This window comes from Phasianus colchicus, chromosome 5 (assembly GCF_987193195.1).
Source record: "Phasianus colchicus chromosome 5, bPhaCol1.hap1.1, whole genome shotgun sequence".
Classification (NCBI taxonomy): domain Eukaryota; kingdom Metazoa; phylum Chordata; class Aves; order Galliformes; family Phasianidae; genus Phasianus; species Phasianus colchicus.
The window spans coordinates 12,188,049-12,203,171 of NC_143440.1; the positions used below are offsets into that span (position 1 = coordinate 12,188,049).

General features: G+C 36.9%; 1 protein-coding gene across 23 annotated transcripts in view; it reads right to left on the bottom strand.

The window, feature by feature from the left end:
• SOX6 (SRY-box transcription factor 6) overlaps positions 1-15,123 on the bottom strand; it is a 411,364-nt gene that overhangs the window by 22,530 nt on the left and 373,711 nt on the right. For all 23 annotated transcript variants that reach the window (XM_090140518.1, XM_090140506.1, XM_031614025.2 and 20 more), the window contains one exon: positions 14,665-14,773. In XM_090140518.1, the coding sequence (XP_089996644.1) occupies positions 14,665-14,773 (109 nt within the window). The remainder of the gene's footprint in view (positions 1-14,664; positions 14,774-15,123) is intronic.

Genomic DNA, 15,123 nt, shown 5'->3' on the forward strand with positions numbered 1-15,123 from the left:
TTTTTCCTAGTAGATTACAGGCTGATTTTTTAATCTGGATATAACTTAGGTAGGAAGAAAAAAACTACATAAGCAAAGTATTTTAAGAAAAAGGTTATGTTACAAAATGATTCTTACTTAAAGTAATAAATTACAATCATCCCAAGAAGGCCAAGAAGTTCTGGCTGCATCTGCTTTAAGCAAGTCCATACTTGAAGGAGTTGAAAAAGCAGCCAAGAAGTTGATGTTCTCTGTACTTGATCTCTAGGGGAATATTTGCAAGTTGACCCATAGGCCGTCACAAAAGCATCTGCAAAATGAATTTCTGCAAATAACTGAAATAGTACAATCTCTGTGTTCTTCTAAGCATCTCAAAGCTCCAGAATTATATTCAGCTTGTAAAGCTGAATTGTAAGAAAATACTTTTGTTAGCATGCAATTCCATGTGGGGAGCCAGAAATTCTCAGTATCTTCTAAGGTTAGAAATGAGGCACTAATGATATAAAAAGCACATATGCTGAGTGAGCTCTTTCAAGTTGAAACACATAAGAACAAGCTTTCAAACTGCACAGTTGTTCTTAGGTACTTCATTCTGTCATTCAGGTATTTAAACAGCATCATGTCCTATATAAACAATTTAAACAGGCATTACAAAAACCCAAAGTATGGGTTTTTTTTTCTTACTGTGGTAGAGATAATACTGACAGAGACAGAGATGCCTGAAATTTTTTAAAAAATTATATATATGACCGTAAAGTCATATGTGTTTCACACTTGTTCTTTTTAAAAATATTTCCTGAGACAGTTAATAAATAATAATCCCAAAACACTAGATAAAATAAAGAACATTGAACTGATAATGAAGGGTGAGAAGAGAGGACAACACTGGCAATTGTCTTTCTTTGGCAACTAATTCTCTACCTGATAGTTCTGCAGTCCATACTGCAATTGTGGAAGGAGAGCTTAAATTTCAGAATCAAGATTTTGGTCAGGATTCAAAATTATTGCAAAAGCAGTACAGTTTGGCTGCCCTAATGGCTTAGTTGGCAAAGAAATCTACACTTTGGCCTAAAGACTCAAGCTATCCTCAAAGTGACACTTTTAGCTTTGAAGGGTGTGGACTGCCTTTCTTCCTAGCTCCCTTGCATTTATTCAACTTGTTGTGACTTAGATGATTTAAAGCTAAAATCAGATTAGACAAGAATGATCATTTTTTGTGTGTATATGACAATCAAGTCCACTGTGAGAACTGGATTCCAGACTAGCATCTGCGAACAGCTTTGGGCCAAAGAACAGCATAGAACGAATCTAAAAATGTTACAGCTTCATTAAAGTAATTTCTAACAATATTTTTCTTCCAAAAGAGATTGACTGTTCTCTAATGCATAGGCAAGGAAAAGGCAAACATTTTCCATGAATGAAATGCCAAGAAATACATAGTAACAATTGATATATTGTTTATTTATTAATTCCTGCTTTTATCTTAGTTTCTTACCTTGTAATATAACAAGAATTTTAGGAAAGGCATCATTTCCCTGAAATGTTGGCCACATAAGAGTTTATCCTCGTGTACTTAATGGGATGGGATTTTACTCTCCATTTTACATGTCACTTACCAAAACAAAATCTCAGATCCAGCCTTTACTTCTTACCAGAATGCAAATAATGATTACAGTGACAGAGAGAAGCAAAAGAGGTTGAGAAAAAGATGAAGAAAGATTGAGAAAAGAAGAGACAGCAAAGAGATGGAGAGTTTCACCATTCCCTCTGTTATTCTTTAATTACTCTTCACACTCTGGCCATTGATTCACATTTGAAATGACATATTTCCTTTGAATCCCCTCATATAATGAATATTTGGCTACTCTAGAGAATATACTGCATACCATCTTCCATAAATACGTATATACTGGCAGGATATACAGAAATAAAGACAGTCTTCCTAGGTTCCTAATGTGAAAGTGATTGGTTAACAGTAGAGCTCATATCATCAGTTATTCAGTAAGCTGAGATGATATTTTTGTCTACTTTGGAAAGAACTGATCATGATTAGTTGGGCAGAGAATGGCTTGAGAGCAGTGCTGAGGAGAAGGATTTGGGAGTGTCGAATGATGAAAGATTCGATATGAGCCAGTAATGTGTGCTTGCAGCCCAGCAGTCCAATCGTATCCTGAGTTGCAACAAGAGAACTGTGGCCAGCAGGTCGAGGGAGGTGATTCTGCCCCTCTACTCTGCTCTTGTGAGACCCTGCCTGGAGTACTGCATTCAGTTCTCCAGCCCCCAGCACAAGAAAGATATGGATTTGTTGGAGTGGGTCCAGAGAAGGGCCAAGAAGATGATCACAGGGCTGGATCACCTCCCCTGCAAGGACAGGCTGAGAGAGCCGAGGCTCTTCAACCTGGAGAAGAGAAGGCTCTGAGGAGACCATATAGAGGCCTACCAGTAAGTGAAGGGGGCCTACAAGAAAGAGGGACTTTTTATAAGGCAGAAAGTGACAGGATGAGGGGACATGGTTTTAAACCAGAAGAGGGTAGATTTAGACTCAATATCAGAAAGAAATTCTTTACTGTGAGGGTGATGAGACACTGGAACACGTTGCTCAGTGAGGTTGTGGATGTCCCCTCCCTGGAAGCATTCAAGGCCAGGCTGGATGGGGCTTTGAGCAACCTGCTCTAGAGAGAGGTGTCCCTGCCTATAGGAGGGAGGTTGGAACTAAATGAGATTAAAGGACCTTTCCAAACCATACTATGATTCTGTGATTCTTGCTTCACAATATCTGGTTCTGTCTGTGGTAATAAAACTAGCACTGCTAGTAGCTCGCATGTGCGACTAAAACCTAATGAACATGCAATTAAGAGTAACTCTTTTACTACTAGAGATGAGTTACTCATAAACATGGAAATGCAGTAAGAGCAGGAAACATGAAAACCTGGCTCGGCAGACCCCCTTTCCAGCTCTTAGCAAGCAGACAGACTCAGCCTTTCTGAAAGCTAAGCAGTATTTCAAATCAAATAGAAAAATGCAAATCTGGGTTGAAAAAAATGACACACACACACCAAAAGCTTTGGAAAATTTAGAATACAAAATTAATAATATATCTATTTTTTGAGCTGTTAAGCTCAAAGCTTTTTCCAAGTTAGACAAATTACTACTTCACTTTAATCTAAGACTTGTAACAGGGTTAGAGTATCTCTTACATTTGTTTTGTCCCTTGCCTGTTTGTAATTTTTTTTTTTTTTAATATATCCTCACCCATATTCATAAGACTTGTTGATTCTCTAGAAACAGAAAGAGAGGTAAAATAAACATGTACCTCATGAACTATTGTCATTACTGGCATATCTTGTCATCACTGTGCAAAACTAACACCCACGTGGAAACATGACCGGCTGCCCAACAGAGATGCCTGTAGTCATACAGACACAAATATTCTGCAGGGAAGTGTCTGTTCATCAAGCTGCTTTCATTCCAAACGCTAAACAAATATTATTCAGCTGAGATTCGAGGGCCCAAAATGTCTTATAAGTTGCATGTCAGTGAATAAGGAGGGGATGAAAACTGAGAAATACATGAGTGATTCATGAAATAGTGCAATATTTAAATGGGCTGTAAAGTATTTCACCTGTAAAGTTCCTGAAATATGCTAAGTGAATGCTAAGAGTTGAGGATATAATGTAGCAGAGGTTAGCTACGTTCATGTAACACTCAGTTATGATAAGGCTTCTATTTTTCCTGTTAAGAGACTCCATTCTCTTTAAAACATCAACAAGAAGAACTAAGAGGGAATTCCCTAAGGTCAGCTCTGAGGAAACATAAACCTCTAATTCAATAACTCTGCTACTGCACTGAAAAAGGCCTTATTATTGCAACATCCATATGGAGTCAATTGGACATTAATGACTAATCAATCCCTCCCCTTTCTATTCTACTTATAGTGTCACAAACCATGTTTAGATTAGCCCATTTCCTGCTTAGGATCGCTCAAGATGTCTTTTGTTCTTTCAGGGCTGGCCTGATGGAGGCAGCTTAAACAAACACACGACCCAAGTGGTGCAGGAGTTATAAACTGCCATATGTGAATGAACAAAGGGGCCATACTAAAGCCTTTTGTGGTATTTGTTAATGTTTTTCATCTGAGTTTAAAAAGACCTAATGACTTTGCGGTGAGCTGATGCATGTGGCTCGTGGCTTTGCAAAATGAAGGAAATTCTACCCAGTTATATATCAGCATATATTTTCCAAAGTGCCTTGTTTTCAGTTTTGGTGACAGTGAGTTTACTTTTTTAGTACATTTGTTCTACATATGCAAGCAAAATTCTTAATCTCAGTTAAAAAACAGCAACAGTTTTCACAGCCACCCTCACAACCTGCATGTACGTCTTCCCCCATTTGAAAGTCAGGAGCTAAAATTAATAGTGAAATATATTCTGGGTGTAAAATCAAATCAACTGTTCTAGGCATACCAGTAGCAGCTCACTCACCAGTGTTCAAAGCTGAACGGTTACTTGGGTCATATTAAGGGCTGAAACAATATTTCTAAACAAGCTATTATCACATTCATGCTGTGCAGCCAGCCATGCCCAAATCTATATCATTTAAATGAATCAAGGCCAATAAATGCAACTATTTTCTTGATGGGTTACACAAACAGTTTAGATTTCTTGACCACAACTGATGGTAAAATTAACCCTTACAGAAATCAAGGAGAGTACAGCTGAAACAAAGAAATAATCTTAAGTTTAATGTAATATTAACACAATTAGTGTGTAAGGACTGACCTAAAAGCCCTCAATGGCCAACATAGATCCACTTGTGCTGTAACACAAGAGTATGAGAAGTTATTCTCTGGAGATCCATGAAACTGGGATGAAGCAGCAACCTCCACAACAGAGTTAGGGAGGAATTTAAGTGTCATAACATTTTTCAATCATGTGCCACCTGCAGATTTCAAGATCCTTCACAGATAATTAATTAAATGCTAACAATAGATATTATTGACAGAAAAAAATGTGAAACACATGTAAGTTCACGGTTACTCAGCCTAAATAATGACATCAGAAGCACAGGATTGCCAGTCATCAAGTCTAACCACAGTTTACATCCCCAAAGACACCATTCTTGTGTCTCTTCGATATTTCATTCTGTACTCAGGTGAGGAAAGTAAAGTTCCACAGAAAGATAAAAAGGGACAAAACTCTCATGAGAACTATTGCTAATAATTATCATTATTGTCTGGGAAAAAAAACAACCTATTGATACTGCAAATTGTGTTTATTATTGTCAGCAGAAAGCTTTAGTTTTCTGAAATTACTGTGAAAGTCAGAGCGCTACAAAGAGCAGTCTCTTTAACACAAACATGTTCTCATAAGAGACATAGATTTATTGCCAGTGGAGCTGTTACCTACATAATTTCAAATTTCTCCTGGCATGACAGCGTCACCTAGAATATCTAGAAAACGTGATACTGATTCTAAAACACAGAAATTAATTTTGTAATCTTCAGACATCCCTAACAGTTTTAAAGAAAATCCTGCCTGAGCAAGGGCTATGGGACAAGATCCGTTCATATTTCAGTCAATGCTTTGTTTTTTTTTTTAAGATGGAGAAATGACAGACAGGAATTCACCGCAGAGGAAAAGGCAGCCAGACTTCATATTTGATGGATGCATTGTTCAAGGTGTGGCTGAACACTGTTAATGAGCAACTCTGCTTGCTGCTTTGTAGCAAAACAATGAATTTCAAAAACTTAGGTATAATGTGATTTTTAAAATGGATTTGTGTTGAACATTGAGAGAGAGCTTTACAAAGCCACCTCCCTCAAATTGTGTGATATTCATGAAATACAGAAAACTTTGCAAAAGGTTTTAACACGTGTTGGAATCACTGCAATTGTGGCCAATACCCTGGGTTAAATCTGTAATTGAATTTGGCACCTTCTAACATATGCAACATCATTCTTTGTATCAATACAACTAATTCCCTTCCAACCAGTGTTTGCTGTTTTCACTTGTCATATCATGTCAGTAATTAGATTGCAAGGACCTAGGACTTGGTATTGCATATGCCATTTCTTCTTGCCTTTCACATGAAGTGCTGAAATTATAATAATTAATAATAAAATTAGTAAATAATATGTCACAAAGGGAGAGAAGCAAAAGCAGCATGATAAAAGTTGCAATTCCAAATTGCAAGTAATAACAAATGTTAGAAGAAACTCTTAAGGCTGATTTTTCAAATATTCTGCACCTGCATATTTGGGACTATGTGAGTGAAGCCAAGATGTTTTTTTTAAAAACAAGGCATGGCCAAATATGTTGCCACAATTATATGATTTGGATTTTAAAAAGATGGGGGATTTGCCATGAAATAGGGACTAACACGAAAAATTACAAATGACCTTTCAGAAAAGCTGCACTTCCTGTGAAATTAGTTACCCAATCATAACATAATCATTTAATATTTGCAGAAGCTGTGAAGGTACTGCAATGCCCACCCCACAGATGTTTTGCATCACCAATTCTCTAAAATTAAACTACAAATGAGGAAAATATTGTCCCCTTGCTACTTAGTTTTGTAGAAAAGACTTGCCTAGATACTTGGCATGTCTATGTGGAAGAAAAGCAGATGTTTTTAAACATGTCTCTATTGCTGAGATACTAAGGTTCTTGGAGGAGAAAATGGCATACAGGTTATATTTAGAAAATTAGAGAGTTGTAAAAAGAAGAGAACTTGTCTGCACAGTGCTCTTTCCTTACTATTAATAACCCCACCCTGCTTCTTTACTCAAGGAGGTAAGGAAAAAGGGGCAAGATTCCCCCTTCTCCATAGAACACAATACTGGATTTCTCCATCAGCTGAAAAATCACTTGTCCCTGAAAATTTCATACCATTTTAAGCAGCTTCGATCTTCTTTTTCAATATTGGAGCACAACAGAGATATGTACAGAGCTGTAAGAATCAGGACCATGTTTTTTTTTATATCTGTGGTGGCTGTACATGGACTTCAGAGTGTGAAACAATGTTTTAATCCACTGAACTACTATATTTAATTTTTCACTCACTCCACTTAAAAGTAGCTGAGCAAACTGACTGATGCCTTCAGCATTTGTGACAATAATTTTCTCATGGGCAAAGATTTTCTGTACAAAACTGCAGCCCACAGTTTTACAGCTTTGTTCTAAATTCCCGAAAAAAACCTTGTACTGTATAATGGAAACTGTGACAAGCTTTAACTGTATCTGTGGTAATGGGCACCCCTGAATAAAACTGGGTATTGGAACAGTGGTTGTACAACATTAGAAATGATAATTAGAATTTTTAAAATAAAATTGCTATTCTAATGGAATCAATTACTGTAACACAGAAACAGCAAAAGAAAAAGCCTGATCTTTAGCAGTCGGAAAAAATACCTCAGACAGTTGAAAATCAAAAGGTAACACTCGCAGAGAACATCCAAATTTATTATGCTGAAAGTGAGAAGCATGCTACATGTTTAATATTAGCGTCTTGAGAGGAGTAGGTTTCAATGCAATAGGAAAAACCAGTCCACACACCCTCAGCTCAGATTTTTCAGTCCTCAGAGTGGGAGTTCCCTCTGTAAAATGTTATGGGGTTGCTGGCAACAAGGTTCATAAAGCGGTTATCGTCAGAAAAGCGATGGGATGGTTCTTAACAACAGAAGGTCTTATTCCTATCCCGTTTGCAGGCATTGAGTTACTCCAGGGCTGAGGCGCCGAACCTCATCCAATACAACTGAAATTCTGTGCCTAAGTTCTTTATCACAGATTCCTGATCTGTTATGAGTTATTCTGAAAAATATGAGTGTATCACTGAAATTCCAGGAGCAATCAAATAGATTCATATGTGTTAAAAGTGGCAACCACAATGAATAAAAGCCACATTTAGAATCCGGTCTAATTAATCAAGATATTAATATTTTATTGTAATTTAAATAATACAAATATACTTAAGAGAAATTTTTTAAAAAGGCCTATAACAAGAATTCAGAGGAGTACAAATTCTAGTGCCTAAGCTTACTGCACTCTCTCTGGAAACACTTCTTTGTTTTCAGACAGCTTTCACTGTTTTCTGATTTTCATCTTTCCCTTCTCAACTGCCATGGCAACTATTACAAATATTTATGTGCGACAAATACTGGCGTGGAGAGGCATTCTTTCCTCCAGTATTTATGAAGCGCTGTCACAAAAGTAGGCGATGCTTTGTCATGCATGTACTACCTTCTGTTTACACCTCTGCATAGGAGGGTGTTAAACAAGTTACCTCACGGGTTTGGACTGTGTTGGCAGCCTGCCAGGATTGATCTGCCTGCAAAAATACAGTTCCCTTTCACCTACCTCTTCAGCCGATCAAAGCCAACCTCCTTTGGAGTTAAGAAGGAACTGTCTCGTCCTTTTCTATAAGCAGTTTTTTGCTGTCGGGCATACGTGAGCATGTTGGAGATTTAAGTATATGATAGAGGTACTGCTTTAAGAAGCAATGATGTGCTTTTTTTTCTGAAGAGATTTGCAAAATGCCCTACCGCTGGGACAGCAGAAATTAAGGTTCGACAGATGGACATTTTTGGAGCTGGACAAGGTGGCAGCTTCTTCTTACCCTTAGGTTATCAGCCTTGTACTATTTCTGGTAATCCTTTTTTGTGTTTGTGTGTGTTTCTCCTCAGAAGGCTAAGGAACTACCTTCCACATGGAGAAGACTGCCTGTGTTCCCCCAGTTAGCTCATTCCTTTCCTCCATCAGTGACTCCATGCTTAGTGCTGCTCTGCTGCCATTGCAACCGCTCATCTGCTCACTACATTCTGAAAGTGGGTTGAACCTGTGAAGATTCCTAACACCATTTCTTTCCTTCTCTTTCATTCAATTTCCCTTGCTTTTTGGCTAGCATGATCTCACCTTGTGGTACACAATGCCTTGCAATGTGGCTAGCTAAAGTCAAATCTGCATGGCAGTAACGGCAACATTGAGCAAACCCTTGACTTTGTATGCTGGTTAGCAAATGCACTGTCTGAAATGAGACAGAACTGTACTCTCATGCTTATTACTGAATAGAAATAAAAGTAAAGTTGAGCTCATACTCCTGTATGACAATCTTGGGTTCAATTCCAAAATCAGGTTCAGACCAAAACCTGCATATATCTGAATAGAAATTAATAAGATTAAGCCAGGGCTTACTAGCAATTAGCCTGTTACCAATGGTTATGCAGCATGCAATCTCCACTTGGCTTGCCTTCAACCTTTTTAATGGTTGGTCAAAAATACCATGATCAAACATGTAAGGCTTAAAGCTACATTTCAAACAGTGACTTAGTATACAGAAAAACGCAATCTTTAAACCAGGGAACCTACACATAAAAGTAGAGGAGACAGCAGGAGGTGAAAGGGTGGACATATGCACTAACGAGGACACAGGCACTGAAGAATCTTATTTGACTAGAAGATGGGCTGGTACCAAGCCCAAGCTGAGGGCTCCAAGATACATCTTAATGACTGACTTAACATCTAGCATCTATGTTCATAGCAAAGGTGATCTTTGGGAGATTTTGAAAAGTAATAGGCTAATACAAGAATAAAGTGAATACATAGATAAAGTGTACAAGCACATCCCACAGTTTTACTATAAAATTCTTTTTTTCTCATCTAGCAGGGATGGACCTATTCCTCCTAACTGTGGATCACTGCTTAACACACTGGCAGATTAGTATCAAAGGAAGAAGCAGCAAGTGGTAAGCAAAGCTTACAGACTCAGAAAGACTACCACATAAGAAACAGAACAAATGAAAATATCAAAACAGGACTCAAAAGAAAAGGGCTTTGTGTATTTTGTCCCATCTTATGAGGCCAAATATTTAACTAGTAAGCCCCTGATTCTAATGTATAAATACAAATGAACACTGAACTTGGAACAAAATGTTAATGCTAATATGGCATTTTCATCTGTTTCCAGTTGCTTTGTGAAAGTGAATTTGGCTTCACAATGCATCTATTTTTTTCATATTGGAAAACAGGACATTGAGAAGTTATTTCTCTTTTACAAAATCACATAGTGAGGCAATGGTAAAACAATAACATTCAGATGTTGTTGCCCAGAGCCCAGGATCCAATCAAGAAAACTGTATTTAAACAGATCCAATTCTTTGGCAGGAATGATTATCAGATCTTGATGGAATTTGAATCTCTACAACTGCTGAAGGAAACTACACTGCAACCTAAGTTAAGGTAAAATCAGTAACTGTCAACAGAAACATTAAGTCTCTTCTGCAGATTACTATCTACTACTAAGCAAAATCTTAGCATATTTCCTACAAATTTTCCATGGCGTTTCACCACAAGCATAAAAAATAGAAGGACTGTTAAACATAGAGTACGTTACACATGCATGAGATGTATGTGGTTCAATAGAAGCAGCACCATCACCAACAGTGAAATGAATTTCTTTCTTAAACATGAACCAACAAAATGTATTCAGAGCATCCAACGTTCTAAGATAAAATAACTAAATATTTTAGGCTCCCCCACCTGGAATTTAACAATCACCTCTTGCCTATATTCTATCACATTCTGGTTGGTTGATGTATGTCAGTCATGTTAGAAGAGGAGCTTTAGCTATGGATTCAAAGCTGTCTTAGCGTGGCCCAAGCTGGTCAGCTTATACTTCAGTACCCAACAGTCTCAAAAGCTCAAAATTATGAAGCTGCCTACACAAATACCATTACCTTAAAAATTATGAGGTTTGGAGAACAAACATCTTGCTTAGCTCTATTCCTGGCTGTTTATGATTTCACATACCAGTTGCCAAACATTTATGAAAGTCTCAATCATGTTGGTTTTTTTTTTAGTTTTGATAACTACAATTGTATTATACACTTTAATATGACAACTTGGATTTCCAGGTAATGGTACACTTCTAGGAGCTGGGAATTGTTTATCAAATGGTGTCAGTCAGCAGCAATGTTTCTGTATACAGTCTGAACATGATTTTTAATATAGATAGCCCAGTCCTGATGGTAACTAAGGAAATAATAGAGATGCTGGTTTATGTCATATTTAATATAAAATTCTTATAGATGATTATCAGGCCTCCATTTAGATGACAGTTAGGTCACTCCGAATAATACAAGCTTTGAATACAGCTTCATATGCAAATTCATCTCTGAAAGGACAACTGGTTGCCATTAGTCTAAAAAATGTTTCACACACTGGTCAGGGATAACAAGTACAAGGCCTGATGTTCATTCTGCAGTGTCCTTTCAGATTTATGTCTTATAATTTCATACAGTCCAATGTAAAGAATTTCAAGACTTCTCTTATAATTCATGTTTTTTAAAATTACACATGTAGTTTCAAATTGTGATCAATAATCAAATACCACAAGCACTCCTAGAATTAAAAGGAAATGTGACTCAGATCCTGTCAGTCAGATCTCTGCCATACATTATAGATAAGGAGTAGGCAGAAATCATTGTTAGTTACTATTGCAAAGGAACTCCATAAACCAAAAAAGATTGCTGATATTTCTTGCAACAAATTACTTGAACCTTAAAGGCTGTGTCAAAGCTATGAGACCCAGGAGCACTTCCCAGATCTTGTCTGTCTTGGCTGCATGCTGAGACGAGACAGACATTTACCATGTCTCTGCACACTTAGTTTCCTTTGGAAATGCAAGTGCGCAGGTAGACAGAGAGTGGAACTGTAGAATTGCACTCCTACGGCTCCCTTGGTGCACATCAGCAAGGGATAAGGATGCAGTTCAAACTGCTTTTTCTTTGTAGTTTATTGCCAGCAATGCAACTAAACTTGGACTATTTTGCTCAGGAACTTCTTTGCATCCTTTCCCCCCCAAAAGCCCTCTACAGATAGTTAATATGTCTTTTCTAAATAGAATATATTTCATAGTTTTGAAGTTTGAAAATTCTGGTGACTGAAGTAAATGATATGAAAGATTTAATAGCCATGTGCTCACTGTCACAGATTCATTTGGACCTCATAGATCTGATGAAAAAAGGAAGGGAGTCTAAAGTTGGTCATCAGTATGTTACTTTGGAAATGTTTATATTCTATATGACTGCGTAAAAGTAAACAAGAAGACATAACTATCAGCTAAAAGATGTCTATAGCAATGCACACTCAAATAATATATAAGAAAACCTGGTAAAGAAAAGATGAAATTAAGTAACGATGACAAAACTGAAAGGAAGGTGTGTGAAACACACCACATTTTCGAAGGCTATGATAATGGTCATTAGGAATCTTTGACATGCACTAGAGACTGTGACCTCGGCAACACACTACAATGCAACTAAACTCTCTTCTTAGAGGAGTCTGAAGGAAAAGTTTTCAAGATCCTTAGTAACCCAATGTTGAAACAGACACACATACACAAGCACAAAATACTGGCAATGTATAAAACACTCTGGGACATAACAGACCTAAGAAGATCTGTAATATCTTCATGGCAATTGGGAAGAAGTTGTTATACTTGAAAATGAACAGAGCCTGTAGCATGGTATATAACATGAGAGGCAACAGTTTAGCTGCTGACATTTCAGCAGGACTGCTTTCAATAGGCTTCTACTCTAAGAGATGCCACATTAGAAGCGTCACCACCTTGCTAGCTTGCCAAAGAAGCAAAACTTGGGTGATATTTTGAAGGTCTTTTTTATATCCAGCTAATGTCTAAGTTCACCTTGTCTATAACTAGAAGGACAAATGAGAGGCTCAGTTTGAAATCCTGCCAGTGTTTTTCACATCTCAGCAGAGGTACTGGCCCAGCACCTCTCTTCCAGAGACATCTATTGGCTGCTAAACTAAGTATGGAAATCTGAATCCATTCATGAACTCAGATTTCTCACGTGGCAACACACCATACCTTAAGCTGCCCCACCAGCACTAGAAAGACACTGTCCTTAAACTGGCACACATCACCATATCCTGGGGTACACATGTCAGAGTTTCATTGTGCACTATCCAGTAAAAAGAGAGGGTGTTGGTATCATGAGGTCTATAAGGATACTAACTTAACAATACCAAAAAGAGGATGGTTGAATTGAAGGAATTGATTTAAACTTAGACAGTTGACAGATACTTTGGAACCAATAACTGTATATGTATCTGTAAGTATCCTGTTGCAACTTTTCATCCCAACTAAGGAAAAAAATATTCTTCAAGATGTTGTAACATGAGATGTTGCAGAAGGATGGGAACTCCTTCTCAATTTAGTTTATAAATAAATGATGAATCATCAAGCACTTTTTAAAGTCCATGCAACTCCAAAGTCTATTTTCCAGAAGGAGAAAAAAAAAACAACACCACAAAATCTGAAAAATTGTTGGTTTTATAATGATCTATTACAAAATATGTATATATACACATATACATATACAGGGAACATCTGAAATGTTTCAATAAGATGTTAGCCTCCTAATGAATATTATTTGTAGTAAACAATTGATGAGCTTCAATCACTATCTTATCTTACTGTTAAGGTGACCAGAAAGCTTGATTATGAAAATTTACTTTACATTAATTGTTTAAGCAAAGAGATGAAGGCATGTGCTCATAGGACATGGAAGTTCCACCTGACAAGCTTTAATCCCATAAGTAGGGATATTTTGCTCAAGTAAATTGGAGTGTTGCTATTCTTCTGTATGGATGAGTCAATGGAGGAACCTCTTGGATCTCAACATTTCTGCATTGTGTACATGTATTTGTTCTAGGCTCTATAGATTTACTGAGGAACTTTTTAAGGACAATGTATTTCAGTTGGCAATCAACGCTTTAAGTTGTGTTATCATAGGCATATCACTACTTGTAAAGAAAAGGTAGCAATTACATGTGCTGTTGTTTTCAGACTTCCAAATGAAAGGAAAAATTGTGAGGCCTTGTCTAGACCATTTATTTTTGGGTCACCGAGATAAGAACAAAATATGTGTTCAGATGAATATTTATCTATACAGAAAACATTAATGCATTTTTATCAGACCAATTCTGTCTATATTTCAAGAATAATTTTTAAATAGCCCTATTTGTCAACAATCACAAGTTTATCTTCTTTTGATCCAAGACAAAAGTAAATTATGAACTTGTCAAATATTTGGATATCAACAGAAAATACTTGGAGATATTTTAACCTTTTCCTGATGAACAGTGGTATAACTAGAACTTGTTACAGAAAAAAAAAAGAAGAAGAAGTAAACTGAAGTGGCAACATGGCACTTTTGCTGAGTAGTAGATTAATCTTATTACAGTGAATGGTAAATTTCATATTCACCTACATGCTCTCTTGCAATGCATCATAGGATATACACTTTCTGAGGTTAAAATCAGTCCTGAGAAACACTGATTTCGACCTGACACTGCCTGGGATATTATAATATATAAAATCTGTGGAAATGCACCAAAGTGTTATATTGTATACAAGACAATCATATAGAAAATGTGAAATATTTTTACATTATATCTTGATAGCTGTCTTTATGCAAAGCAGTACTTTTAATGGATCTACCCTTTGCCGTGTAGTTACTAAAATCTTAAATAAAGCAAACAAACAAACAAACAACAACAAAAAAATGTGTTGCCCTGGAACAGCTAGAGGGTATGCTGGCAGCATTTCAGCTGCACAACATTTCTGTGATGCAGAATTGAAGAATCCACAGTAAAAACTGCAACTCACCTTCTGCATCTTCTGGTCTTGTAAGATCAATGACACCAGGGCCCAGTTTTCCATCTTCATTGGGTTTCCCTGTTAATTGTGGGCCTAAATTCTCAAATCTTGTTCTTTCCTGGAAGAGAACAGAAGTAGTTTTAATGCTCTATGTATGTTAATTCTCTTTGTGTGCCTGTGCATGCATGTATGCAGTGACATGTGCCTTGTTTTTTAAATACCAACAATGAGTGCATTTAATTAGAAATTTAACTCAGAGACTATTTTTTACAGATCCTGAACGTTTGCGTTTATGAAAATCAGTTTTAAATGTGAAACATATACAGAAGCTTTGAAATTATTTTGATCTGCACTGCCATAATGCATAAATGATTGTACATGCAAATACAAAACACACTTGGCAGGAAACAGTACCAATCAATGCTGCTCACTTTGCCTTGCCACATATTTTTAACTTAGAGTGGAAAA